This window comes from Vicugna pacos, chromosome 21 (genome assembly GCF_048564905.1).
Source record: "Vicugna pacos chromosome 21, VicPac4, whole genome shotgun sequence".
NCBI classification, from domain to species: Eukaryota; Metazoa; Chordata; class Mammalia; order Artiodactyla; family Camelidae; genus Vicugna; species Vicugna pacos.
This window is the reverse complement of record NC_133007.1, coordinates 20,261,155-20,289,137: the sequence shown is the minus strand read 5'-3', so window position 1 is coordinate 20,289,137 and position 27,983 is coordinate 20,261,155. Positions and strand designations below refer to the sequence as shown.

The 27,983-nt window shown below is 51.1% G+C and overlaps 2 protein-coding genes across 9 annotated transcripts in view; one reads left to right on the top strand and one right to left on the bottom strand.

The window, feature by feature from the left end:
* Positions 1–20,456, top strand: part of LOC102546089 (carboxyl-terminal PDZ ligand of neuronal nitric oxide synthase protein) — a 279,781-nt gene extending 259,325 nt beyond the window's left edge. For 6 of the 8 annotated variants that reach the window (XM_006209048.4, XM_006209047.4, XM_072946224.1 and 3 more), the window contains 4 exons: positions 217–382; positions 1,822–1,974; positions 15,835–16,144; positions 16,995–20,456. In XM_006209048.4, the coding sequence (XP_006209110.2) occupies positions 217–382; positions 1,822–1,974; positions 15,835–16,144; positions 16,995–17,493 (1,128 nt within the window). In that variant the 3' untranslated portion in view covers positions 17,494–20,456. Of the gene's footprint in view, positions 1–216; positions 383–1,821; positions 2,238–11,944; positions 12,796–15,834; positions 16,145–16,994 lie in introns of those variants that run through there. The other 2 variants (XM_072946227.1, XM_072946226.1) reach the window with 2 other exon arrangements.
* On the bottom strand, positions 8,295–11,054 carry SPATA46 (spermatogenesis associated 46). The gene is given in 4 exon segments (XM_006209046.4): positions 8,295–8,929; positions 9,541–9,581; positions 9,583–9,643; positions 10,866–11,054. Coding segments are annotated over 4 exon segments (753 nt in total). The 5' UTR covers positions 10,990–11,054; the 3' UTR covers positions 8,295–8,402.
* Positions 20,457–27,983: the final 7,527 nt, after the last annotated feature.

Genomic DNA, 27,983 nt, shown 5'->3' with positions numbered 1-27,983 from the left:
ACAGATCCAGTGACCCAGCTGTTTTGGGCTTCTGTGAATTACCAGCCGAGGTGCCCATTTCGCCTGGACAGGGCTTCTTCATCTTGAATTGGACCTGGAAGGCATCTCTGGTCCCAGCCATCCACCAGCGGCTCTCGTTTGCATTCACATCCCTCTCTTCTCTCTGTCCTGTCTTCTTGTCGCCTTCTCCGTCTCCTCCTCCCCCTCCCTCTGCAGGTTCACTTGCTGAAGGACCAGCTGGCTGCTGAGGCTGCGGCACGGCTGGAGGCCCAGGCGCGTGTGCACCAGCTCCTGCTGCAGAACAAGGACATGCTCCAGCACATCTCGCTGCTGGTCAAGCAGGTGCAGGAGCTGGAGCTGAAGCTGTCAGGACAGAATGCCAGTAAGCAAGGGCCCTGCCCGGTCTCACCTCCCTCTGTGCAGGCTCTGGAAGCTCGTATTCTCTTTCTTGAAGCTTTGGGTGGTGCTTTATTGGACTCCTGACCTGCCCTGATATTCCATCAGAAAACAAAAGCAGCTCTGTTCATCCCGTCCATACGCTTCACGGAATTACAGAACGATGGGACCAGAGAAGAACTTGGCTGCCTTCTCAGCCAACGCCCAGGCTTGACCTTGAATGTCCCCAGGAGTCACCACCACAAGTTCACCTAGCCTCTCCTCGATGGGGGCCTGGGCTCTGTATACCCAGAGGCTGCCTATTTCTTTCTCAGAGGGCTTTGCCAGCCCAGATGCCCTGAGCACCTGTCGTGCACCTCATGCTCTCTGCAAGCTCACGGGAGACATCGGCCTGCTTAGTAGTTTACTCCGTCTGCACTGTCACAACTCAGTAGCATAGAAAAGGCTGGTAGCAGCCTGTCAACTAAATGAACAGGGCAGAGGAGTAACTGGGCAGAGAGCTCTGCTGGTTAGCGGCAGAGGTTGCCTGGCTCCTGGCCTGAGATGCCTGCCTCTACACCTAGCTGCCTCCAGGCTGCACTGGGAAGTACCAGAAGGCAGCGCACCTCCATGCCTTCCTCTTGAGCTCACCCGTGGGTTATCTGCCTGCTGTTAGAGTAGGTTGGCTGTGGACCCACAGATATCCATTGGATCATCTCTGCTGCCAGGAACTAGTAGAATTTCATATCACTCATTTAACCCTTATAGTGGTAGATGATGATGTGCCCACTTTACAGATGAGGAAATAGAGCTTAAGTAGCTAGCTCACCATTACAGGACTAGCAAGGTGTGGAGCCAAGACTCAAACCCAGGTCTGATTGTATAAATGAATGCTTTCCCTATCATACCAGTAGTTCTCCCAAACTATCCTTTTCCAAAAAAATGGATATTTCCAGATGCAACCCACAGAGATTCTGCATTGGTTGATCTGGGGCAGGGCTGATAACTCTATTTTTAAAGTGGCTCAAAGGTATGGACTGGGATCCACTGTACTTCATCACTGTGGAGGCTAATTTTTCTTTATTGAGGCTCTGTTATATTTTAATTAATGACGGTTTACAAGGCTGCATTAAACGTTACTGCATGCTTTTAACATAGCTCTTCAGTTTCTACCACACACCCCATACAAGACTTTCACTGGCCTGCCCAGCTCATCATGTGACTATGGTTGCCCTGCGTTTACCACCTTCCCCAAGCTCCTCCCCTCCAGCCTGGTGCGTCCCCGCTGTGTAGGGTGGGCGGAAGGGCCGCAGAGATGCAGAACCACTGTGAGGTGCTGCTCAGTTGTCCGGGGCGTTGCTGGTTGGGGGTGGGCGTCTTCAGAGGGTGGCTTCTAAACCAACCACCTTGCTAATGTCGCCCTCACCCTCTTGTCTCCCTCTCCAGTGGGCTCCCAGGACAGTTTGCTGGAGATCACCTTCCGCTCTGGAGCCCTGCCCGTGCTCTGTGACCCCACGACCCCGAAGCCGGAGGACCTGCACTCGCCGCCCCTGGGCGCGGGCTTGGCCGACTTCGCCCACCCTGCGGGCAGCCCCTTAGGTAGGCGCGACTGCTTGGTGAAGCTGGAGTGCTTCCGCTTTCTCCCGCCCGAGGACACCCCACCCCCTGCTCAGGGCGAGCCGCTGCTTGGCAGCCTGGAGCTCATCAAGTTCCGAGAGTCGGGCATCGCCTCGGAGTATGAGTCCAACACGGACGAGAGCGAGGAGCGTGACTCGTGGTCCCAGGAGGAGCTGCCCCGCCTGCTCAACGTCCTGCAGAGGCAGGAGCTGGGCGACAGCCTGGATGATGAGATCGCCGTGTAGGTGTCATGGGGCGAGGAGTCCAAGGCGGTGGCCGAGGTGTGGAGGGGCCGAGTCTGGCTGCTGCCCGGGTAGGGGCTGCCGGCTAATGTGCACTGCTGAGGATACCCCGGGGCCCGGGAGCTGACAGTTTCAGAACAGGATTAGGATTCTGCTTTGGAGGGTCAAGTGAGGAAGAAATTGGATTCCCAGAGGTGAATCAGCTCCTCTCTCCTACTTGTGACTCCTGGGGGTGGGGGCAGGGCCTCTCAGAGCCCATGGCCTTGGGAGGGGGTCCCCCTTGAGGACCACCAGGCTGCTGAAGGACCTGCTCCCTGCCTGCCTGCCGCGTCAGCCGGCCCCTCCGCTCTGTCGTGTGATGCCCCGGTAGCCCCCTCGCTCTCTGCACGTCTGTGGTCCCGACTGTGAAGGGAAGCCATCGGTACCTTCTCAGGTACTTTGTGTTTGGATGTCAGGATGCTGCCAGTTGCCTGACTCTCCCCTAACCTTCGTGGGAGGAACTCCTCCAGGCCCTTGCAAGATTGTAGAGGTTGAATGCTCTGGGCTATGAAGGACAGGACCGTCCTTTTAGTGTGAGCATGGAGTTGGGAAGTGTCGCACTGGGTAAGCCTTCGGATGAGTTGGATCTGAATATTTTCTCTAGCTGGACGTCAGGTGTTGCTTCAGAGACTAGGAGTTTAATATTGTTCAAGGCCCTTGCCGTGAAAGAAAGCCCAGGGGACGGACAACCCCTTTGCTGCCACAGATCACTTAGGTCTGATTCCTCAGTGTGGACGCCCTGTCCACCTCCTGCCTGCAAGCCCAGCTTATCCACGTGGAGGCTGGGAAGCTGCCCCCTTTCTCCTGTGTCCTGCCTCAGGGGCTGTGCCAGCTGAAGCTTTTGTAGCACTCCTGCCTCTATGAAAGCCTCAGAGACCTGGAGCCCCCAGCCTTACCTCTCAACCTGTTCGCTCCACTGGGCCGTAGTGGTCAGTTTTCACTGCAAAAAAAAAAAAAAAAAAACGAATGCAGGCTGGTAGCTGAGACCGCTCAAGTTCACTCTTCAGAATCACTGCCACTGAAGTCAGGGACCACAGCCATATCACCGTTGCCCCGTCCTCTGTGGGTGCCTGCCTCTAGCACACCGGTGAACAGTGTCACGTGCAGTTCTCTTTTACCAGCTGGGCCTTGAATAGAGGTTGCCCCTTGGTGCAACGGGCTGACGGGCAGTGAGGGCAAGCTTTCTTGTCCTCTGACTCCAGCAAGGCCAGAAGTGGCTGTTAACAGCTTGAAAGATGCCTGAAGAGAGAGCTGAGACATGCTGGTGTTGTGTGTTTGGGGAAGTAAGTCTTTATCTTGGACAACAAGCTGCAGATCCAGACTGCAGTATTGTGTGAGGATCAGTTGATAAGGATGCGGTTGCCCCTGAATGGAGGTCTCCAAGCCTGACGTGGCTTTCTAAAACCTAGAAATCAAAGTGCGGGTCTTTTCTTAGAGCTACGGTTGGATTTCTTCTAGACCAGAAAGTCCAAATTAACGGAAGTAAATGCAGCTTTATGTTAGCCTTCCTTGGTGCATTAGGTTGTCAGTGGAATAGGATGGGTGGGTGGGTGTATGTGTGTGTGTGTGTGTGCACATGTGCGTGCACATGTGCTTGTATAGACACATGTGTAGGGAAGGTGTAGACGTGTGCATAGGCTTGTGAGAAGTGACCAGAGAGAAGAGAATGGAAATCTCCAGAGTGTTTGAATCAGCAATAGATTTGTGTTGTTTTCCTAATGTGCATTTAATTGGAGAGGAGTGGTTCTGTTTATTTTGTTACACTTGCTAATTAATCATTAGAAGTAGGTCCAGATACACGAGGGAAGGAAGGACCACGAAACCAAAGGAGAAAGATCAGGTTTCCAGTTTGGCTGAGCCCAGCTAACTTAGAAAAACCTAACCCAGGCTTCCTTGAGTGTGGGACCTCTTAGCCCATTAGAGTTTTGAGTGTTCAGGAGAGTGGAAGGTCTGGCTTCTCCGGGCCCACTGCCTACAAGCAGGGGCTGAGGACAGAGGCCGAGGCCAGCGGATTAGGTGACTTGGAATGTGGTAGCAGAGGGCTTGGATGGGGCGGGGAGAAGAATGGGTGGGGAAGATAGTTTCTAAAAGGGTCTTGAGAAGCACGCAAAGGGAAAGAAGGAAGGAGATGGAGGAGGGGTTGAAGAATTGGAGAGACTGGTTGTCTGTGCTGCTGACTTGAGACCCTCTCAAGACCCTTGCCCTCAGGGTGCTCCACAGTGGTTTCCACCTGCCTCGTCCCCCCTTCCTTTCCCCAGTTCAAGCCCTCCTGGAGCACTGGTACGTGTGTCGGCATCCTCCTCAGTGTGACCCACACCAGCACACACTTTGGGGTGTGGAGATGGAGGAGACAGAGGCCGGATTTAGGGGCCATGAAAGGTCACCAGCCACTGGGCAGAAAAGGGGGCGTTGCAGACCTGATTTCCGAGCGATGTCACCCTGTCCTCTCTCCTTGCCTCTTGCTCTGCTAACTCAACTCCTGTGCTCCTCTTTTTCATCCTACTACTCTGCCCTATATGGAGGACAAGTGGACACCAGGGGCACCTCCCTTATGGTACCTGCCCCAGCCTCTCCCAGGTGCCAGCAGACTCTTGGGCACACCAGGCTCTCACTGTTGTGGGACCAGGAAAGAATTCCTCTGCACAGAATGGACTATATATTGGGATTGAAAATTATATTCCTTATATCCCTGCTTATACCAATGCTGTCTATAAAGCCTCTTCATAGCCTCATTTCTCTTAACTGCTCTTGTTTAGGGGTTATATTCCTTTTATTTTCTCCTTGCCTGACTGCTACCCCCTGTCCTCCCCTCCAGCCCTCTACGTCCTAAAACTGTGTGGCATTAACTCTGTTGGATCAACTCTCTGGGAAAAGATTCTGTTCATGTAAGTGCACTTACTCCCTGGATGTTGTCACTAGTCTAGTGGCTTTTGCTAAATAAACCTTTCTTATTTCTAAAAGCTTTTTCATTGTCTTTTCTTGCTTCTTCTATTCTACCTGCTCCTTCTCTCCCCCTGACTTCTCGCTACTTCCCAAGCCCAGTGGCATCAGCTCTGTGACGCATGGTTCCCAAGGGTGTGTGCTGTTTAGAAAGAACTCACATGTTCCCTCAGGGAGGGGAGGAGCCAGTGCCTTCAGTGGCAGTTTATCCAGACCAGCCTTGCCAGGATGAGGTTATACCAATGGTTCTTAGCTGGGAGGTGATTTTGCTCCCCCAAAGGATGGAAGTTTGGCGATGTCTGGAGACGCCTTTGATTGTCACAACTCAGAAGGATGCTGTTGGCACGTAGTGGTTGGAAGCCAGGGGTGTTGCTAATACTCTACGATGCACAGAACAGCCCCTACATCAAAGGATTATCCAGCCTCAGATGTCAGTGGGGACCAGGCTATACCCATTTTTTTTTTCAGACTCTCCCAAACCCAGGTCTTTTCAGACTCCAAACATCACTGGAATATATTAACCATGTCAGCAGATTTTGAGTGCTTAAAGAAGTACCTCAGAGATATTTTCAGATATAATTAAGACCATCAGGATTATAGTTTCACTGACTCCTTGACTCAGTGTCTGAAACACGTAGCTGGTGGGATTCTGAATGGGCCCTTTCCAGGAATGTCCATACCAGAGGCGAAACAGGCTTGGAAGGATCATGGTGTCGTGGCAGCACGGCTCAGCAGAGGAGCCCTGACTCGCTGAGATATGGGCTTTCCTGCAGGGAGTGGAAGGGGAGGAGGCATGCTGGCGAAGAGGGGTGTTAGAGAAAGAAATAAGGAGCTGCAGGAACATCATGGAAACCAGAGTACTTTAACCAGAGTGTGTAAGCCATTTTGAAGGAAGAGGTTTTATTAAACCTGAAACCGTGTTGGGCCCAGGCCTGAAAGAGAGTTTGGAGGGTCAGATCAACCAGGTTCACATGCCCTCTGCCCTTTTCTGGCTGAGCGAATGGAACTGGGCTTTATTTTATCATCTGTAAAATGGGGATACAGTACACCCCAGAAAGGTATAATGAAGAGTAATTGAGATTGCATTTTAAAAGCACCCAGCAGAGCGCCTGGCAGTGGCCTGGGGCACACACAAGACAGTTTACCTCCCAGTTAACTGGGAGGGAGAGGCCTTGCCTGTGCTGGTCAGGGCAGTTGTGTGCCGGGAACATTTTCTGCTGTGCTGAGACTTTACTCAGAACCCTGTACTGAGAAAGCTACTGGGGTCATAATGGTGCTACATGGAATGTGAAAGGTGGAAAGTACCTTGTCCTAAGGGAGCAGACAGTGTCAGCCCCTGCCAGGCCGTGATTAGCACGTGCTGTGGCCCTTGGACTCAGTCCTTGGCCTTTGGCTGGCTTCCCCTCTTTTATGAACTGTGTTCTGTGCCTGTGATGTGGATGCCCTGGAGGAGGGGGTGAGGCCAGGGGAGTGATTCCTCTCCCGGTTCTCCCACAGACTGAGTTGAGACCATGAGCAGCCTCCTCGACTCCACCGGTGTCCCCCTTTCTGTACCTCCTCGGGAGCCGTGTCAAGGGGACACGTGTGCACAGCAACATGTGTTAGGAGAAGCTTTCGAGGGCTCAGGTGGCTTTTCCATTTAGGGAAACAGGAGTCAGTGAGGACTAAAGACTTGCCGGAGTCGCTCATCTGCCCCCTCAGGGAACAGGGCCCTGGGAGCAATGGAGTAATGTCAGGGCCGCCTGTAGACCACCCTGCCCCGAGCGGGCGGGCAGGACCCTGCGTGTTCTGGCTCCTGGCCAGCTGGAGCCTGCCTGTCAGGGAGACTCTGGGACTCCAGCTGGGTGGGAGGAGGGTGGGGAAAGATCAAGGTGAGGAACAGGGGATGGGTGCGGGGCTGGGAGTGGTCTCACAGCGTGCGACCGGGATGTGAGGGGCAAATGATATTTAGCAGGACAGTAATAAGTACAAGCACCTCTGCTAAACCAAAAAGTGAGGCTTCAGGAAGACTTGCTGTATGACCCCTGGGAGGGTAAGGGGACATCCTCCGCCCCAACCCACTGGCCAGCCCTTGGGGAGGCAGAAATAAGAAGAGGGTTGGTGTCAGGGTCCCTGAAAGGAAATGCCCCCTCACAGTGAAGTGAACCACTGAGTCATCAGGGAGATGAAATGAGAGGTAAATGAGACCATTAAGCATTAAGCTTTTTTTTTTAAAACCGCATAAGGAGCAAAACATATGTCCTTGCTGCATCCCCGATGCTCATCCATGTTCTGGGTCAGAGTTGACTGTGAGGTTTGCTCAGAAATGGAGTAAGAGTCAGGACTGTCTGCTGGGACACTTCCTGGTGATAGGAAGCAGTGTCTTCACATGTTTACCTGGCCTTCTGACACGACTCAGCAGAGTCATGCAAAGATGTCCCCTGGGTCAAAAATGATTATGTTCTGCTTCAGCCAGAGGTGTCACTTCCAAGTGAAGGATGGTGGTATAGGTGGTGAGAAGGGGCCTCAGCCCATTTGCTTGTTTTCTGCCTTATGCACAGGGCATGTTGTCCTCTCTATTCCAGCCCTCAGAAGATCTAACATCTCAGAAGATTTCAAACTGTGTAGAGATCCTGCCAATGGGGCCTTCCCCATGCCAATAGGAAAGGGCGTTCAACCCTTCTCCCTCACTGTGAGCTCTCCCCCGATGCGGGGCAAGGACCAGTCACAGAGGGACCAGCAGGAAGGCCCGGGTTCTCATACTTGAGCTGCATCAGAATGACCTGGAGGGCGATTAGAACACAGATGGCCAGGCCCACCCCCAGAGTTTCTGATTCAGTTGATCTGAGAGGCGTGGGAGAATTTCATTTCTAACAAATTCCCTGGGGATGCTGACATGGCTGGTTTGGGCACCTCCCTTGGAAAACCACCATTTTAGGGGATATTCTCAAACTTCGGTATTGTCTTTGAAAAACAGAAACAGAGAGAGAGAGAGAGAGAGGCGGGCCTAGTGTTTCTAGGCCACTATTAGCAGAAGGGGGAATGGGATGGGTACCAGGGACTGGGAAGGAAAGGTGGTGCAGGGTGACCTCAGACTGGACGGAAGGCTGTCAGTACCTTTATTGACGTCTCTCTAGAGACATAAATAGGCATCGTCCCTTATTTACCTGAAGGGTCCACTAACAAGACAGCTGCCACCAGCCAGCAGGATTACTTGAAAGCCTGACAGCTGCCTGAGGAGAGCCTGTCCCCCAGCCGGGCCTTCTGCTCCTTGCCCCAGAGGGCTTTGAGCTTGCGGTAGTACACCTTGCAGCTGAAGCCCTCCTTGAAGCCCGCCTTGATGTGGCTCTTGAGGGAGTGCAGCGTGGGGTACATCCGGCAGCAGGCCACGCACTTGTAGCCGGTCTGCTGGGCAGGGTACCACCTGGAGGCTGCCAGGATGTCCTGGGAGGTGATGGAGTCTGTGGAGTCCAGGCCGTGCCCGAATTTCTGGGGGGCCTCCTGGGAGCAGGTGTTCTCTGGGGAGGAAGACGACGAGTAGATGCTCTCAGCCACGTCCTCGGGGAGGCAGTTGTCCCCCTTGCCCTCGTCCCTCTGCACCTCTGGGAAGCTGTAGGCCTCCAGGTGGCTCTTTTTGTCCTTGCAGACAAAGTAGCTGTAAGGGGAGAACCAGGGCCGGTAGATGATACAGTTCTGCCTCAGCTGCTCCCCGTTCAGGGGGTCCCCCAACATGCAATCTGCAAAGGAAAGGGCTGGGTCTGAGCCTTGGGCCAGGCGGAGCAGTGAGGCTGGGTGGCTGAGGCCATGAGGAGAAGCAGGAGAAGCAGAGAAGTCGGGGGTTACCTCTGTCCCACCCTGAGTGCAGTTCTGAGGCATTCTTTCCTGCTGTTTGCTTTTCTACTGGGACAAATGGCAGTCTGATTTCTGGGTAGAGATTCCCCTTTAATCACTAAGCCTTGGCATTTGTCAGGTGTGTCCCTCCCTGCGGACACCTTTCCTCTGCCTCCTCTCAGGGTAGACACAGCAGCTTAGCAGACAGCCAGACCTCTGGCCGCCTGGAGTCCCTCTTTCTGTCACCAATGGTTGCGGCCATTTTTCTGGCCTCACTATCTGCCCGCAGCAGCCCATTCAGGCAGAAGCCGCTGTTCCACGCCAGCGTGAGAGACAGGAGAGGGGCAGTAGGCCTCCACAAGCCCGCGGCTCTCTGCTAAGAGAAGGACCAGGCGGGAGGCTGCAGGGGGGAAGGCAGCACGTGGCGATCCCACGCACAGGCGCCCTTCCCCTACGGGAGCAGCCCCTGCCGCCCCAGCCTCGCAGGTGCGCCCACTCACGTCAGAGGAGGCCGCACCTGGTGAGAGCACTGTGTTGTCCACCCCGTGCCGGAGAGTGCTGCTTTGGTACTGGGGTAGCAGGGCTGGATGCCTCAGTGGGTAACACAGTCTTTGCAATGTCTGGGTTACAGAAGAAACACTGGTGAGCTGAGCAAGGTTGACAGTCCTCTTCTTGGGACCCCTACTCCTCGCCCCCTCTACACAAAACATACCTAGGGGTTCAACCTTAGTACTTTAAGACATTGCAGAGCTCACATAAGACAGTGACCTCTCTTGCACCCAGATAAGCAAAGCTATTCTGGATGACCTCCTGGGGAATTCCAAATGGGCTGGTTTCATTGAGACCTGGAAAAGATCCTCTCCAAAGGAGAATTTAAGATGTGGACCAGGTGACAGCTTTCTGCCTGGCCCGTCTATCTCTTCACTCTTGCAGCTCTGTGTGTCTGTCTTCACTCTGCCTTGCAGACCGTGGGCACTCCCCAGCACTCGAGGGCCCAAGAGAGGGAGTCTGGTCGTGGGCCGCATAGCTGTGTTACATGAGCCCTTTGAGGATGTGAACTGGTTCCTCTGATTGAATCATCTCTCACCCACAGCCAGAGAGTGTTCAGGCGGACCCTAGCTGCCTGATGGCGGACCCTAGCTGCCTGATGGCTGCTAACACTTGGATTAAAAAACTGACTTGCCTCAAATCCTGGAGCAGTAGCTGTGCTCAGTTTGGGAAACAGATGTGTGAAAATGTCCTATGTATGGGCACATGGATGTTCAGGGGAACCTACTCCACAGAGCAGGACTTCTCAAACTTTAATGTGCGCAGGAAGCACCTGGAGCTCTTATTAAAGATGCACATTCTGGTTCAGCAGGTCTGGGGTGGGGCCCCAAGTGATGCTGATGCTGCAGCTCCATGGACCGTGCTTTGAACAGCAAGTCCTGAGGGCATTCAGCTTTATTCCACGATGCACTCATGCTCATCAGTTACCCCACCTCCTCTTAGCTTCCTACTGATGGACTGATGTTCTAGTGTAGACGTTCTCCAGCTTGTCAAAACAGGGCTAAAACTAGGACACACTCCTTACATAGACAGCGTGTCACCTTTAAACTTCATGCAGATTCAGAGGGGGAAACAACTTGACAATAAATGTTTCCCCCATCCTTCCCTTGTCAGAAATGAATAAATGGCAGGAACGACTCACCATGAATGCAGCATTTTGAAAAATTACTTTCTCCCCATGTATAACTTGACTTTCTCACTAAATTGTTCTCTGTAGCATGATCTGGTAGAGTACTCAATTAAAAGCTTCGAAAAGAACTACATTTTTGTGGCCCTGGTGGCACCAGAGTTTACCTGGCAAGCTGGTGGCACGTGAGGATATGATACCAGGAAAAGTGCTCAGGACAGAGGAAGAGATTCGAGGTCCTGAAATGCTGAGGAGTGAGAAGTTCTCCATATTCTGACTACCGTAGGGCATGGAGATCACACACACACACCTGCTCCCAAGAGAGCATTTGGGTTGCCCAGACGACAAACATTCTAAGTGCAGTTGACATCACAAGAAGGCCCCATGATTCCACTCACCAGCGAGGTTATCCCTTTCAAAGATGGATGGAGTCTATTGCAATATTAAAAATGTTGAAGATCATTTTGACTTGTCATTCATCAGTGGCCTGTCTTGATGGAGAATGCCCAGAGAGGAGGAAGGATAGAGTAGAGATGTGACTGTGATGTTATCTGTTTGCCCCTCTGTTCTTTAGTGTCACTTTCTGTCTGTTTCTGTCACCGCCCTCGGCTCTGGCGTCCTCTGTCCTCTCAGAATGACCTCCTTGCTTGGTTTTTCATCTGCCTAACCTCTGCTTTAGTTTCTGGTTTTTTAGTTTGGAATATATTTTTTACGTTTTCTTTGGAAATAATTTCAAACTTATAAAAACTTACAAAAATAACAGTACAGAGAACATCCATGTATCCTGTATCCAGGTTTTCCTGCCATTAACATTTCACTCCATGTACTTTATCAGCTCCCTCCTCCCTCTGTGTGTATGTGTATTCATTTTTTTTTTCCTGAGATATCTGAAGGTAAGTGACAAATACAGTGTTCCCTTGTGCCTAAATATTTCAATGTACTTCCTAAGACTAGGGACCAGATACTCTTTTAAATGGTTGGTGCTGTTTATTTTTAGCAAATGACTAAAACACACATGGGTGGCTTGCTCAACACCATTTTGCTCATTATAAGCAATTTGCTGGTAGACTGTGAATTCAGAGTGGCAAGGTTGCCTCTTCTCTTTGCTCCGTTTTTGTCAAGTCACAACGTAGCCCGCCAGAGGGAAGAAGAGTGAGGGTGAAAGATGAGCTGAAGGTGCCCCATTCTAGATCCTCACAACTGGATCCATTCAGGCCTTTAGACCTAGAGGTGGGTAGGTTTGTGCTGTGTGGGAAAGCTCTGGCCCACTCTGTGAGGAGCAGCGTGTGAAGCAAGTGTGGGTAAGCGTCTGCATGTGAGAGCCCAGAGTTGTCTTGCCTATTTGTGCTTAGTTCCTAAACGTTTACAGGACAGCGTGGAGAGCGTGATCTCCTTGTGTGCCTCCCTCACAGCCTGGTTTGGAACGTTAGAATGAGTTGGGGTGTTAGTTGACACCCTGTGCCTCGGCTCCTTCCAGGGTACTGGTGATTTCAATTGGCCGTAGTGGTGCAGAGAACGATCATGGGTCTGGGAGTCAGCCCGAGGGAGTTTAACCTCTGCTTTGCCATCAGCTCCCTGTGTGGTGCTAGGCAGACCTTTTGCTACCTGGTTTTCCTATTTGGTTAATCTAAACTGTTGGAGTGTATGCACACCTTTCTGGTCTAAAATCTAATGATTCACGTGTGAAAATGAGACAGCATGGTAATGAGTGATGCACACGGGATCCCGAAGACTTAGCATTTCACCCCGCCTTGGCCCATTCCATTCCTCCCTCTGCCAGCTGGGAACTTCAGATGTACTTAGTATAAAGGGGGCTCAGGTACCGGGGGAAATACGGGAGGTTGCGTCAGTGCCTGTTTGTAGAGATTTTAAAATACGAGTCTGTTTTGGTTTAGTTATTTAAAGTGTGTGGGAGCCTGGTCATCCAGGTTTGTTATACTCCGCACAGCAGGACCCCTGTCTTGCATGCTGTGTCCTCTCGGTATGTTGTTGCTGGTGGCCCAGGCAGGAGGTGACATTCCCAGAGTGATTGGTCACTACATAAAATCTCTCTCTCGTTTGTTTCCCACCTGCTTTCCGAGCCCCTTTCTCGGACAGGTAAGATACCGTCTTTCTTACGGATGACTTACGTCCCCAGATGCTCCCCTCTGCTTGGCTATGTGCATGCTGGGGGTGTGCTGTGGGGAGGACCAGCTGGCTGGGATCCAGTCACCTTTCTTTCTACCATCACCATTATTTTCTGAACTACTAGGACTCTAGTCCTGAGGAAGGGAGGGACAAGAGTGTGGGGGTCATTAGTGCCATCAGCAGGAAAGGGGCTCATGGCACACCCCTCTGATGTGGAGATGAAGGAAGCCCCGGCCAGAGTCCTACTTTGGAGAGAAAGGCAGCTTCTCCCGCACTGACCTCCAGAGCCCCCGTGGACCACTCCCAGAGAAGGGGGTTTCGGGTGGTTTTTGTAAATGGAAAAAGGCTTGGGAATAGCTTCTCTACAGTGTCAGCCCACAATGCAGTCAGTTTTAAGTGTTCATTTCAAAATTCAATCAAACTAATTTATTAAATGCCTACTATTGTGCAAGGCCCTATGCTGAACATTACAGACAATAAATACCACTTAAGATCCTATGTCCCATCAGGGAGCTTACCATGTAATCATAGAGACAGGTGTATCTACCAGGAAGACAGAGAGTGGTAAAGAGAGTGAATGATGGGCTGTTTTTAAGTTACTTAAGAATTGAGTGTATACATTCTGAAGGGTAGAGAACCAAGAAGGGCAGGAAAACTACAGTGCTGCATGATCCAAAAGCTATTTATGTTTATTAGAACATGTTTCTCAAAGAATTATAATAAAAAGGGCTCACTGTTTACAAATCACTGCCAGGTATTTTTGGTTAACACTTTTAGAAATGAGTGTGTCTGCTCTGAAAATTCACACTAAACCAGTGAGGAAACTGCCACAGAACTACCTGAGCCAGGAAGTGACAGGGTCTGGCCTTCTTCCCCGTCTTCAGCCTTCCTCCTTCAGCATTGGCTCTGTTTTCCTGGTGGCCTGAATGCTTCTGGTTTAGGGGGAAGTCATGAATTGCATTAGACTCCAAGGGCTTCCCTGCTAGTTCAGAGTTCATGATTCAAGAAAAATTAGCGGGATGTGGGGTGTGATAGGGAAATTATGCAAAAGTGGATGACGAGGCAAGATACACCCTCTCAGGAGAAGACTCAGGAGTTGACACCCCTGTTGTGGGACGAGCTGGGAAGCCCCGCTAGTCAGGTGGGCCTGCACCTGGAACCCAGCCACCCAAACCAGGCTCTGTACCCTGCATCCCAGGGATGCTCAGGTCGAGTTCCCAGTGTGTCTTCCACGTGGGTGAGGGGCAGTTACGGAGGTGAAGACTGTGGGTTCATCCAAAGAGGGGGATCTTCACTCTTCCCCCAGCTTCCTCCTGCCACCCAAAGAGACCCTTAGAATATGGCTCATCAAGGTAGTTGGCTCGGGGGGAGGGTAGAGCTCAGTGGCAGAGTGCACACTGAGCATGCATGAGGTCCTGGGTTCAATTTCTAGTACCTCTATTACAATAAATAAACCTAATTAAACCCCCTCCCCAATTTAAAAAAAAAAAAAGATGGTTGACTCAGAAGGGATGACTCTGCTTAAAACCACAATAAAGAGAAAAGTTTTCCGAGGCCCAGGATTCAGCAGTGCAGGGCAGAGAACTGCTTTGTACAGAAGTTCGACAGAAAAAAAGGTACACCCTGACTTCAGTTACTCTTAGGATGGCTCAGCGAGGACAGGCACTTAGCAGAGGTGTTGACAAGGAGAGGAGCCCGTGACCAAATGTAACCTCTCCTCCATCCAGATTGACAAAATGTCTAGAGCATTCAGTAAGGACAGCAACCTCAAGCCTGCTTCCAAGGCCCCAGAGTGGATCTGGCTACACTGAGGCCCGGGCTGGATTTCCAGGTGGGAAGAGGCCCTGTGCAAGTGTGTGGACAGTGCAGCTTAGAGCCCTGAGCTCTGGCTGTTCCAACTGCAAACCTTGGAGCTGCTGTAGTCTGGGCCTCCACAATTCTCCATCTCCATCTGCAAAATGGGTTTGGAAATTCAATTTAAGGCATTTATTGAGCACCCACCACGTACCAGACCCAGGCTAGCTGTCAAGGACGCAAAGATGAGCGAGATATGGTCTCCACCCTGCAAGCGTTTATAACCTAGTGGGTCTCCTCCCAGCCCTCAGCCCTTTGAGTTAATTGTCTGAGCCAAAGAGAGATCTCTGGGAGGAGACTGTCCACGAGGCATATTTAGGCAGCTGTTCCATGCAAGGCGGGGGAAGTCATGAAAAGAACCCTGAGCTTTGGGTGAGAGAACCTGAGTTCTGGTTCCAGCTACACCGGTACCTGGCCTGGGACCTCTGGCCTGGCAGTTCGTTGCTGTGAGCCCGTTTTCATCATCTACAAACAGAAGTCGTACTGTGCCCCACTTCACTAGGTTGTCGGGAGGGTCAAGTGAGCTGGTGCGCCTCCTGCTTCCTTGGCCCCAAGCGTGTGTCCATTTGTGTGTGAGCTGGTCTGAGCCACCACTCAGCGTCTCCTTGTGCGCAGCTGGCCCGTCCTCCCGAGTTCCACCCCAGGAGAAGTGAGCATTTTCCATGGAGAAAACGAGCTACACACGTGGCTTTTCAGCAGGGAGCTTCCAACTCCAGGCCTCGTACTTGCCATCCCCCCACCAGCTTCTGCCCCAGTGCCTGAGTCAGAGAGCTCAGCGTGTGCTCACGGCAACGGGGAAAAATGTCACATCGTATTGCTTCACCCTCGTTTTTTTCTTTACCTCAAAGGGCCTGGTGACCCCACAGTAAGGGGTTAAGCCATGAGTCAAGGAGGCAGATTTAAAGGGATAAGTTAGCTCTTTTGTGGCTAGAGTTCGTCACTGATTAACCTGGGCGAGGCAGAACTAGAATTTCTGGTCCTATGTCCCACCCAGACAACTGGATCCGAAGGTCAAGAGTGTCTTTGCTGGCTCTTTGTTGACTGTTTCCAAAGCCTTATGCAGTTACAAGTCGTGGGCATGGTATAAGGAGGAGACAAGCAGTGATGGGGTCGCCGCCCACTCACCATTTCTCCGTCTGCCCTGTTTGTTCGTAGTTGACCACAGCATGTTCGAGAACTTGAACACAGCCCTCACCCCAAAGCTCCAGGCGAGCCGCTCCTTTCCCCACTTGTCCAGGTCTGCGGCCCCCAGCTCTGCCACCCTGGGGCCTGTGGAGCCCGGAGGGCCAGGACTCTGGGCGGGCAGCAGCCAGCACCTCAAGAACCTGGGCAAAGCCATGGGGGCCAAAGTGAACGACTTCCTGCGGAGGAAAGAGCCCTCGGGGCTGGGCGGCGTGGGCACAATGGAAGTCAACAAGACGGCAGGGGCCCAGCTGGCCGGCGGGGCTGACGTGGATGACGGAAGGTGAGTGCACCCCACCTCCTGCCCTGACACCCCCGGTTCTGTGGACCCCCTGGAAGAAGTCTGCAGACAAACTGTAATGTCTCGGGAGAGTGATCCCATGGAAGGAACATGAGGTGGTCACATGAAGAGCAGCTGAAGGGTCAGGCGACGTTTGTGGGAGCTGGCTTCAGTCTCCATCTCCACGGCAAACGTTTATCGAGTGCCCATCACATCCTAGCCCTGAGCTACGCTTCAGCTACATTACTTTACCTAACCCCACAACGGCCCTCTGAGGTAGATTATATTATTTCCATCTTGCAGACAACAAAAGTGCAGAGAGGTAGTATCAGGTGCTTAAGGTTACCAAGTTAGGGACTGGCAGAGCTGGAGTCAAACCCAGGGATTGCCCAGAAGCTCCCCAGGGGGAATCTGACCCCCAGCCACACCGGAGGACCCCTGCGCTGACTGTTGGTAGTAGAGAAGCCAGCATCTGGCAGAACCCACTGGACAGGGGAGGCAGTCGCCCACTGTGGCAGCCCTCCCATTTCCAGGCCTTGTTTTAAACACCTGCGCTCCCCAGGTGGGGATGCACTGTTTAGGACTGTCGCATAGGTTCTGATGTGACACAGTTCACTGGGGGTCCTGGCGTTAACATTGCTGCTCTGAACACCGAGCGAGGGCGGGACGGGCCAAAAGCAGTTTGCGCACAAACTGCTGAAACACACTAAACCAAGAATGAGAGGCTGGAGCGTAAAGCGCTCCTGGGGTGGGTGGGTTGAAAGTGCAGGTGGAGTTAGAGAAGGGAAGACGCACTGGGGACTGGTGTCCCAGCATCCTTAAAGCACATGCCTCTCTGTCATCAACCTTACAGATCAGCCCTGCAAGATACATTCCCTCGCCTGGATCCTCCACCTCCCATCACCAGGAAGCGAACCCCGCGAGCCCTGAAGACCACCCAGGACATGCTGATTTCATCACAGCCTGTCCTAAGCAGTCTGGAGTATGGGACTGAGCTGTCACCTGGGCAACCCCAGGACTCCTGTCCCGCTGCCCAGCCCAGCCCAGCAGAAGCTTCACAGCCAGAGGCCACCATGGAAATGGCGGACAGGGGCGAGGCTCTGCCCAACGGAGAGGTTTCCCTGTCGGTACCTGACCTCATCCACAAGGACAGCCAGGACGAACCCAAGCTAAAGATGACTGAGGGCAGAAGGGCCTCTTCCCCTGGCCTCATCGAGAGAAACGGCCTCAAACTCAGCCTGAGCCCCATCAGCCTGGCTGAGTCCCTGGAGGACAGCAGCCCGCCTCCTCGGGCACGGACCTCCAGCCTTGACAACGAGGGCCCTCACCCAGACCTGCTGTCCTTTGAGTAGAGCTGCTTCTGTCCTGCTGTGCGCTCCCTTCCCTCTGCTCTCCCCTCAGCCGTGTACCCAGGCCCTTGCCCCAGCCCCAACCTGCTGTTTGCCCTCCTCGCACAAGGCACCAGCAGGGAGCTGATTCTCCCTCATGGGCTGTTGCAGGGCCAGAAGCCACAAGTAGCCCTACTTCTAGGGTCCATCTGTGGGATGGCAAAGGGACTCAGGTGCCATCTCAGTTCCCCTGGGTGCTGGCTGCAGCTCTTGGATAGCAGAGCGTCATGGCTCCTCACTGACTGCAGGACCAGCAGCCCAAGATGAAGGATCTTGCGGAAATTCTCTTTGCCTGCCTCCTACAGGCTGCCTACTCTTCTCCTTCCCAGGCCCTCAGGGTTCCTTCCTTCCCTTCCCTGGGGACCCAGTGTCCTCCTGCCTCAGGGGGAATCAGGCTGGAGGAGGAATTGCAGGTTTGGCTTGATGACGGGCCCAGACCCAGAAAGCCACACACCCTGAGCACAGCCCAGTCACAGCTCCTTCTGGTCCCAAGAAAACGCAAGCCCCTGGTTGTCCCCTCACCTCTGCCTAGGTGGATGAGGGTCAGGGGAGAGGCTTCCCAGGCCTGAGACCTTGGGCAGCCTTGTCACCCAGGGTTCACAGGGTGTTACTGATCTAGCCACATGGCGAACTTGGTGAGCACTCCCAGAGTAGGGGACACAGAGCCAGCCACCAAGAGCGCCTGCCCGGAGTGTGAGTCTGGAGAGGCACCGAGGAAGCAGATGCAGCCTGCTACACTCGGGCTTCCCTTGCTGTGCGTGGGGACAGGGCCAGGCAGGCCGCAGCGGGAGCAGCAGAGCAAGTTGCGATCCTGTTCGGGGGAAGGGCCCAGGAACCTAGTACCCAGGGAGCTGGTCCCCGAGAACCCAGAGCAGTAGTGGAGATGGCAGTGTAGCAACCAGGATGTGAAAAGAGCCATTGTCGGGGCTCCTAGCAGCCTCTCAGGGGCCCCACCACCTGAGATGCAATTGTAGGGTCTAAGCATGATAAGTGCGAGAACCAGGGTGGAGAGAGTGAGAGGTTGGAACGCGGTGAGAACCGCGGGGCAGGCTGCTTTTCCTAAAGTAGGAAGCGCTCTGCTCTCCTGTAGGAGGTGCCCGCCCCGTGCCTGCCTCGGGGTCTTTGTGAGGGGCTGACCTGGTTCACCCAGCCCCGCTGGCTCCTGCCCCCCTGGGTTAACCCACTTTTGTGTTCCTGTCTCCTACCAGGGGTCCTGTCGTGCTGTCTTCCTGTGGGCAGGAGACCCTGTCGGGGGCTGATCCCCACGCTGGGGGCCTTTGCAGCAAGGAGAGAACAGGCCTTTTCTTGAGCAGAGAGGCTGGTCCCAGGAGAAGGCTGGGAGTGGCACGTCTGGCCAGGGCGGGCAGTTCAACAGTCCTCCTCCTGTGATTCCTGCCACCTCCCTTTTCTATTCATTGTTCCGCTTCCTACTCTGGGGGCCCCAGAGCTCATTTCCCACTTCACCCAGTCATCCCATTTCTGTTCCCCTCGCCACCACCTCTGCCACATAAAGTGTCCACGCTAACTCCTGCAGACCTGGGAGCCTCGGGACCCCCAGGCTGAGGCTGCCTTCCTGCATCCTTGCTTCTGCAGCCGTGCACATTGCCACAGCTCGCCCACCGCCTCCCGTTCCACCCCGTCTTGCACAGCGGAGCCTTGTTTCACCGTCCTCAGGAGGGTCCAGGCACGCCGAGTGCCATGGTGAAGTGAGCAAGGCTGTTGCTGAATTGAGTAGATCGTGACTTACTCCAGGAACAGCACAAGGATTTGGGGACCTGTGAGTTTTTCCAGAATGGCTTGGGGTTCTGCACAAAATGCAGAGCCGGGGGCCGGGGGCAGAGAACTATGAACACACGTGCTGGGAGCAAGCCCAGTTTCCGCTGCGCTTCCACACCAGGAGCTTGGTTTGCTTCTCTGATGGGAAGCTTACCAGGTACCTGCACTCTGGGCTGCTCCTCCCCTATAGACCAGGGTGGCTCTGGCCAGGTGATACTGCAGCCGTAGGTACAGAGGTTGCGGGGCCAGGCTGCCTTAAGCACCTTGCTCTCTACGCCACATCCAGCCTCCGATGAAGTCCTGGCCCTCCGACCCGGGATTAGCACAGGGGTCCTACCAGGCTTTCCCAGGACCACTCAGATTCATGTCTGGTACCAAATAAGGGTCTGTGGGACTCTACTGCAATCTCTAGGCGGCCTCTCTGTGATCACCTCAGCCATCCTTCTGCAGTGGGAGTGATTCTGCTACCAGGGGTGGGGCGAGGTGGGCGGGGACACTCTCTGAGGCTGAAATCTGGTCCTAGATGCTGCAGGTAGTGCCGGTGCCTGGGGCTAAGTGTTACCCAGAGGCCAGCAGAACGACGACTTCTATCCTGCTGAGGGTCTCGGCTCAGACCAGGCCTCTAGCCTAAGCCCCACCTGGCTTCCTGTGTCCATCTCGACAGCCTGAGCTTCCTGTGCCTGCAGCATGGCAGTCCCCTCCCCACCTGACCACCCCTCGCCATGCTGAGTCCGGCTTCTCTGAGTGGCCCAGTGTGCTCAAGGGCAGGGTACCGAGGAGGAATGAAAGGCCTGTCTTCTCTGTCCATGTAAGGAAGTCTTTTCTCTCCCCGTTGCTCACCCATGCCCCGTGTCCCCAGAGTCAGCGGCAGCTTTACCCTGATAGATACAAGGTGAGCTTCCAGAACCTGGCAGGAGGGTGGCGTGTTCCCCGGCAGGGAGAGAAATGTGTCTGTGTTAATGAGTGTGGGTGACAGGAAGACGAACATTCGAAGAATCCATCAACTTTTAAAGAACAAAGAGGTTGGCCTCAGGCTGGGGGACGAAGGATACTACAGAGCTATTCTGAGGATTTTCTAGAGATTTTATATTTATATTTTTAGTAATTTTTCTGGTAGAAGGAAACCGTACAATAAAATCATTTGGTTTGGTTTTGTTGGTTTTGTTTTTCTGTCTTGACTGGTGGGGCGTGGTTGGTCTTTCTGAAGCCTGACTTGTGGCTTGGAGAGCATTGGCCTTTGCTTTGTGAGCCTGAAGAGGGAGGCGTGAGTGGGGTAGAAACGTCAGGATGTCAGGCGCTGCCAGCAGACCTCCAGCCCGCGACTCCTGGGGGGAACCCATCTCTGGGGATGCGCCCTCGTTTGTGCCCTGACTAGCTGTCCACTGTGGAAGTCATTCCTCTTCCAACCTGCTCTACAGCTGATTCAGGGCATCATGTGCTCAGGTGCGACCCTCCCCATCAGGAGGAAGCAGGGAGGAAACTGGAGTGTCCACCAGATTGTCCTCTAGATGGTGACTTAACGTGGGGTCCACCACAGCCCTTTTCCACCAAGAAGGGGACGGAGCTGGGTGTGCACGCAGACGCTCTTCAGAGAGGAACTAGAGCTGCCATCAGAGTCACAGTCCCTAGTAAGTGTCAGTGAAACACCCAAAGTTGCTGATGTGGGCACTTCCCCAGGCCGGAGTGACCCCGATGCTCCTTACTGAGAGCGTGGCTTGGAGCAGCACTGGCCTGAAGCCCCTTTGACCCCCTTGCTTCCCCCGGTTGGTGTCTTTGGTGAGGACCCAAAGGACTCCCAGTTGAGAGTCGGCCAGACTTTTAACCCACTAAAAGGGAGAGTGTGGAGAAGAGACAGGAAGGGGAAGGAAAAAAGTCTGTTCTTAGGAGCCATACCCATTTCTAAAGGGGGAAAGATGGGGCCTGTCTGCCCAGCGCTGCCATTTGCCCCCATGACCGTGCCAGGGGTCCCTGGCTGCACGTCCAAAATGTCTCAGGCATGAGGCTAAGCCTGCAGCCTCTTCTGCATCGAATTCCACTCCTTTCTCAGAGGACTAGCAGGAGGACGGCGGACGTTCAGGCTGCTCACTCGCTCTGCAGAGGGGTTCACTGTGTTGTTCCAGGAAGGCGGGAGTCACGCAAAAAACAGTCCAGCATATTCCATGCATGGGGAAAGGCATTGAAATACTTACAATAGCAAGTTTTTCCTTTAAGGGTAAGCTCCAGGGACTAATCTTCGGCGACTTCTCCCATTGGATGATCGGCTTCTGCAGGTATTCAGGTGTGACATGTGATTTTAATATGCCTTTCTTTCTCACTATTATGCAAAGTAGTTATTTTGGGCCAAGATTGAATATGAAAAATTGTAAAAAATGTTTTTGAGGAAATTTTTAAGTGTCAAAAAGGATGTGCATGTCGTGTTTCTTAATGCCATGCTCTAAGTGCTCTAGAATCTGGGGTACAAAGATGTATTTGTTTGGACAAATATCCAAGCCCCTTCGTGGGCACAGTGCTGTCCGGAGCACAGCCGTAACATCGGTGGACAAGGAGACCCTGGTTCTACCTCTTAACCATGAGCACAGTGGGTGAGGACACCATGAAACCTGCCCCCCTGTTATTCTAACAGGCTGTGTTAGCAGAGCATGAAAGCAGATGGAAGCACCAAAGGGGGCCGGGTGGTAACTTCAGCTGAAGGTGCCTTTCCTCGGAGCTTACTCTTCTTCTCATAGTTGCTGAAGGAAATGAACAAATCAGAGGTCATCGGGAAACCTGCTTCAGTCCTAGAGTCTGTGCATGTGCTGGTGGGGACCTCCCCTCAGGATTCCAAATTTATGGAGTTAGCTAATCCAGGGTTGCACCTCAGATCCTGCTCCACACTCAGACTTCCTTCCTGGTCCATTTGCTCTGCTCTCAGATTTCTTCAGAATCCCTTCGAAGCCGGTGAATCCTGGGAGTGTGGTAGAACTGTCTGTGCTTTGACTGTGTCCTCTCTCCACTCACATCCCCACTGCAGAGCTCCACACTCCAGCCTGGTGGCTGCTGGTAACAACCCAACAATGGCTTATCTTTGAGATTTTGGCCCTCAGGTTCCCCTGGGCTTCACCCTGCTGCGCCCACCGCTAGGTTTGAGGTGTCCAGTCTGGAGCTCATGCTGTGGCTTCGCTCTGGGTGGGAGCAAGTAATTAAGTCCACACAGAGGAATCCCCACCTCCCCCGAGCAGCTTCCCAAGCGTGGGTGACATTTAATGTCTTTCCTCTCTCCCAAGGAAATCCACTCTGGAAACCTTAATTTGAGTTGTCCAGTGAAAGCATCTTCCAGTGCTTTGCCCCTCCAGGATGCCCTCCACCCTGCTGCCATTCGCAGAGTCCCCTGCACTGATTTACCACTAATGAGAAAATTCCTCTGCTTTCGTATCTAGGGCCCGACCCCCGGAGACACAAATCCTCTTTGTGTCCAGCTTATCTCCAGCTGCTGCCATGATAAATAGTCCAGCTCAAGGGAGCCTGGAGAAGCTCTACCCCACTGAACGAATCACTTGGTTATTGACCACACAGACAGGGAATCACGCTTGGAGAAATATTTAAGAACCTACCCAGACACACCAGGCTACTTTCTTCCCCATGGGAGGTGCCTGTTACAGAGTAGGAAATGCTGCCAGTGTTTCTCCCTTGGAAAAGACCCAAAAAAGAAAAGAAAAGAAAAAAGAAAATCCCCCAAAGCAAAAAGCAACCTCCCGACAAACTGCAACTTTGTTTTGTGTTTTACTGTTGAACCAGTCAGCGTTTTCTAGTGCCACCTGCTTAGCTACCTCCTTCCTTAGAGCACCTTCCATGTTTGTCACCGCATCCTCTCTGTTCTCCTGGTTATTAGGTAACGCCGGCCAGTTTGGTCTGGTGTGTCAGCACAGTCGAATGTTCAGCCTACTTCACAGGCTAGTCCACGGCAACTTACAACATCTCCATCTGGTTACCGCGGAGTGGTTCTGGCTGGTCCACGCCACTATGAGGCCAGTGAAGGGGAAGCCTGGCCTCTGAGATGGAGGGACATGCATTCCGTCAGCCCTGGGAAGGGCTTGCTGCTCCAGCCAGTGAATACACTCCCTCTGCATCCTGTGCCCACGACGGGTGGACCCAGTTGCTGGATAGGAAAACGGAACGCATCTGCACTGCCCATCTTATATTACCTTCCCCGCAGTCTCTGGGTATCTGGTAAATTCTGTTTGTCTGCCTTCCTGGCTCAATTTAAATCATGGGTCCTCTGTGTTAGGGACTGTTAGAAAGTCTTTGCAGCAGAACTGGTGGGTTCCGTTTAGGCCAGACCAAGGTGTGACATTTCTAGGAGCTGGATCTTCTGGAGAGGCTGTACAGGCCACCTGGGAAATGATTCCATGTACGACAAAGCTGAGGGATGAGACTGTGGTCACGGTCAGCAGCCCCGCCCATGCTGCTCCCCCTGCCCCCTGCATTCACCAGTCGGCAGTTATGTAGATGGTACAGATCATGGCTACAGGCTGGGGACTTTTCTGGGAAGCACCTGGGAGATGGGTGAGCCGGGCTCTCTGTGCTCTAGACCGTCCATAATCCAGCCCAGCCTACCTTGCCAGCTCCATCTGGCACTCCTGCCTTGCTGCTCCGGTACCCCACTGCTCCAAACTGCTCAGCAGTGTTTCCCTGCCTTCGTTCAAGACTGTCCTTCTGCCCCTGCCTTTCTTTCTCTTTCCTCTGCCTTTGTCAGGCTCTCTTCATTCATCCTTCAGATTTCAGTGTAGGTATCCGTTCCTCCGGGATCCCAGCCCAGGCACCACCACCAGCCCGTCCTCTGCTCTCCTGTGCATTCCTCCACTGTGGCCCCACTTGCCACCTCACATGGAAGGTAGCTGCCTCCTGGTGTCTCGGCCCTAAGTCCCTGAGCTCCTGGGGCAGGGGCCTTGTCATCTTCATTTCTGACTCCTCAGTCCCCAGTACAGCTCCTGGCACATCACAGGAGCTTGATAATGATGTGCTCTGAGCTGAACTACACTCAGAGAATGTATCATTTAATTTGGGAGGTTTTATATGTATGTACACACATACAGTCAAGTGCTAAGTGGTGTGGAACAGACTAGACTGGGCTCTCACTGAGATCAGGGGTAGGCCAACCCCACCCCGTTCAGCCGCCTTCCTCAGGGTCTCCACCCACAGGCAGTCTCTGTACCTGACCATCCACTGCGGAGAAGGATTGAGGGAGGCCATTTTCAAAGTGGAAAATGATTAATAGGCCAGTGTGTTGCTCATTTCTCTCCAGCCAGAGCCTTCGTTAATTCTGCTCCCTGGACAGGTGGCACCTTGCCAAGGAGCCAGCAGAAGCAGGCACTTGAGTGCAGCCTAATGTAAGAAGCATCGCACTCCAATGCCAGGCACCGGCTCACCTCTGGTTGCCGCTCCTTCAGCTGCCGTGAGTTCCAGTCCTTAATATTTGTACTTTACCCTTTTGGGCTTTAGTGCTATTAATTGGTTCTTTGTAATTATATTTCTAAGCTCTTATATATTCCAGAAATTGTGCTAATCAATTTACATTCATTATCTCATTTGTTTTTCTCAACAGCCCTGCAAGAAAAGTCCTATTAAGCCCATTTTTTTAGATTCAGACAATACTGCATTCAAAGAATTCACACATGTAATCTCATTAATCATCATGCCTGGTGAGGTAGTTATTTCAACCCCATTTTAGAGATGGGTAAACTGAGACTGAGTTGACTAAGCAGATTGCCCGAGTCTTACAACCAATGAAGAGCAGAACTAGACCTGAAGGCCTAGGTTTTTAGACCCAAGGAGATTTCCCATCGCCACATGGTTCTTCTGTTTCCATCACACCAGTCTGATAAAAATTTCCAGGAAATGGTCATGGCCCAGAAATAACTTACTGAGTTGGACCTTCTCCAGGGGTGAGTGCAATTTCATTAAACCCTGAATATTCATGTAGGATGGGAATTTAAGGCCCCATTCACCAGCCCCTGATTTTACAGAAGAGAAAACAACAAAGAGTAGTTTTTCAGTGTTAACCTGTGCTGGCATGGTCTCTGATTCTCCACAATAACTCTGTGCAGTAAGAGTTATTAACCCCACTTTCTAGATGCGGCTGACCCGAGGCTTAGGGGGCTTCAGCAACTTGCCCAAAGTCACTCGACCAGTAAGTGACAGAATTGAATCTAGTGCCTCTTGAAAACATCCATTCTGAAGGGTTTTGGTATGAATCTGCTCTATGGATTGCAAGAATTTCAGCCCCAAGCAGGAGTGGCAGAAGCATTTCTATTGCATCTCAAATTGCAAATTCAGGGAAGGCTGGCTCATACACTAATCTGGTTATTGACACTGGAGATTAAGCATTCAAATGAGAGATGAGTATTAGTGAGAGGAATGTTTTGGATTTTATGGCTACCATGGTCCTGAAAAAAAAAAAAAAAAAACCCTCAGCTCAGTACCAGTTTTCTCGGTGGTTGTCTGACCTCTTGTGGCTAGATTTAGGCATTTCAGTTTCTGGCAACTAACTTCTGCAAGAGGCAGCTTTTCATGGTGAAAGAAACATTTATTTATGAGATAAGTACTATCTCCTTTTGAAAAGGCTTGTTAATTTTCCTAAGATCATTCAACAAGTAGTATGTGGAGTAAGAAATAAAACAGATGACACTTTTTTCCCAGTAATTCCAGCAAGAGAGAGAAAATAGAAAGGAAGGAAATCTTTGGAAAAAATGAGAATTCTCCAAAAGTACAGGAAGATTAAAATCTTAAGAATAAAATGGCACATAGACTTTCAAACAGGAAAGAGGAGGAAAATTTCATACTTGGACACATTACAGTGAAATTTAAGGTCATAAAAACAGACCACCTTTAAAGTTTCCAGAAAGATAAGATCAGCTATGAAGGAGAATCAGATTAACATCAGACATTTCAGTAAGAATCCTGGATGCAAATTACTAAGGGCTTAATATTTGATGTTGAAAGAAAAGAATGTTAAACCTATATTTTACATTCATTTTAACTGTCATTTAATGACAGTTAAAATGAATGTAAAATAAAAATATTATGGGGCACATAAGACTGCAAAAGGTTTACTACTCAAAGACCATCTTTGAAAATACTCTTGGAGGAAATATTCTAGTAAGAAAAGAAGAAAACTCAGAAGTCCATGTATTTGGAAATATATAGGAAACGAGGATGAGTAATTGATTTGGTAAAGCTTACTGCAACTTAAATGGTAAAGGACCCAAAAGAAGTAGGTAACAATAATTCATATGTTAGAGATCAGAAAATGAGGCGGGATTAATGATGGTGACAGAAAGGAAATGAGAGTGTGCTTAATTATAACAATATATTTTAAATATTGTAGAGGAAAACAAAAATACAGGTCTTAATAAGCTATGGGTAACCACCAAAAACGTTTGCTTTTTTTAAAAAAACAGAGCTTTCAAATTAGCAGGGGTAAATCTACTCAATGAAAAGCAGAAAAGGAGAAAAAAAAAGGAAACAAAATGTATAGTAAATGGAAAGAATGGCGTAAGATTTCTTTCTTAGTCAGGCTCCCGTAACAAAATACCATAGGTTTGGATGGGTTAAAAAACAGACATTTTACTAGACTACATTTCTTACAGTTCCAGGGGATGCGAAGTCCACAATCAAGTGCCAGCAGGTCCCATGTCTGGCGAGAACTGTTTCCTGAGGGGCAGACAGCTACCTCCTTGCTGTGTCCTCATGGGGCCTTTCCTCAGGGCTTGCAGGTGGAGAAAGAGCTCTGGTGTCTCTTTTTCTTCTTATAAGAGCCCTGATCCTACCATGAGGGGACACCTTATCTAAACCTAATTACTTCCCAAAGGCCCTGCCTCCAAATACCATCACACTGGGGGCTCAGAGCTTCAACATATGGTTGTGGGAGGGACAAACATTCAGCTTATAACAATGGCAGAAATAAATTCAAATTGAACGAATTATAACAAGTATAAGTGTATTTAGCTATCCAAACAAAAGGAGAAAATTTTAAGTTGGAAAAAAATTAGATCCAGCAATATTTTGTCTATAGAAGACAGAGTTAACACAAAAGATCTAAAAAAAATTAATAACAAAGTGATGAAAAGTTAAATGTCAAAAAGTATGGATGAAAAGAAAGGATAACATTTTAATGTGATATTAAAATATAAAGTCAAAAAATTATGAGACAAAGAGAAATCATTTCTAAGGAAACATTAAGATGATGAAATAATTATAAAAAGTTGTACACCTAAAAATATAACCTCAAAATAGTTAAAACAAGAATGACAGAACTATGAAGACAAATCTACACATCAACTACCATAATAAGAAACTAAACTCTTTTATATATTGGATTAAAATGAGAGACATTTCTCTTTGATTCTGATAGGTCAAATAGATTAAAGAAAAAAAGAAAATCTATAAAAATACTTGTTTTATACAACCTATAGTCTTGAATACATTGGGGAGAGGGTGAAGAGAGTGAGCTTTAAAATGGATAGAAAAAACAGTTCCTTCAAACAAATGAAATATCCTCAGAATGTCCACATATACCAGGTCATCAAAGAAACCTCAGAAATGAAATCAAACTATGTTATCTAACTTCAACACTACATAGTTTGGAATCTAGACTAAAGCAAAAACTAAAGTACATATTTGAAAACAATTACAAACTACTA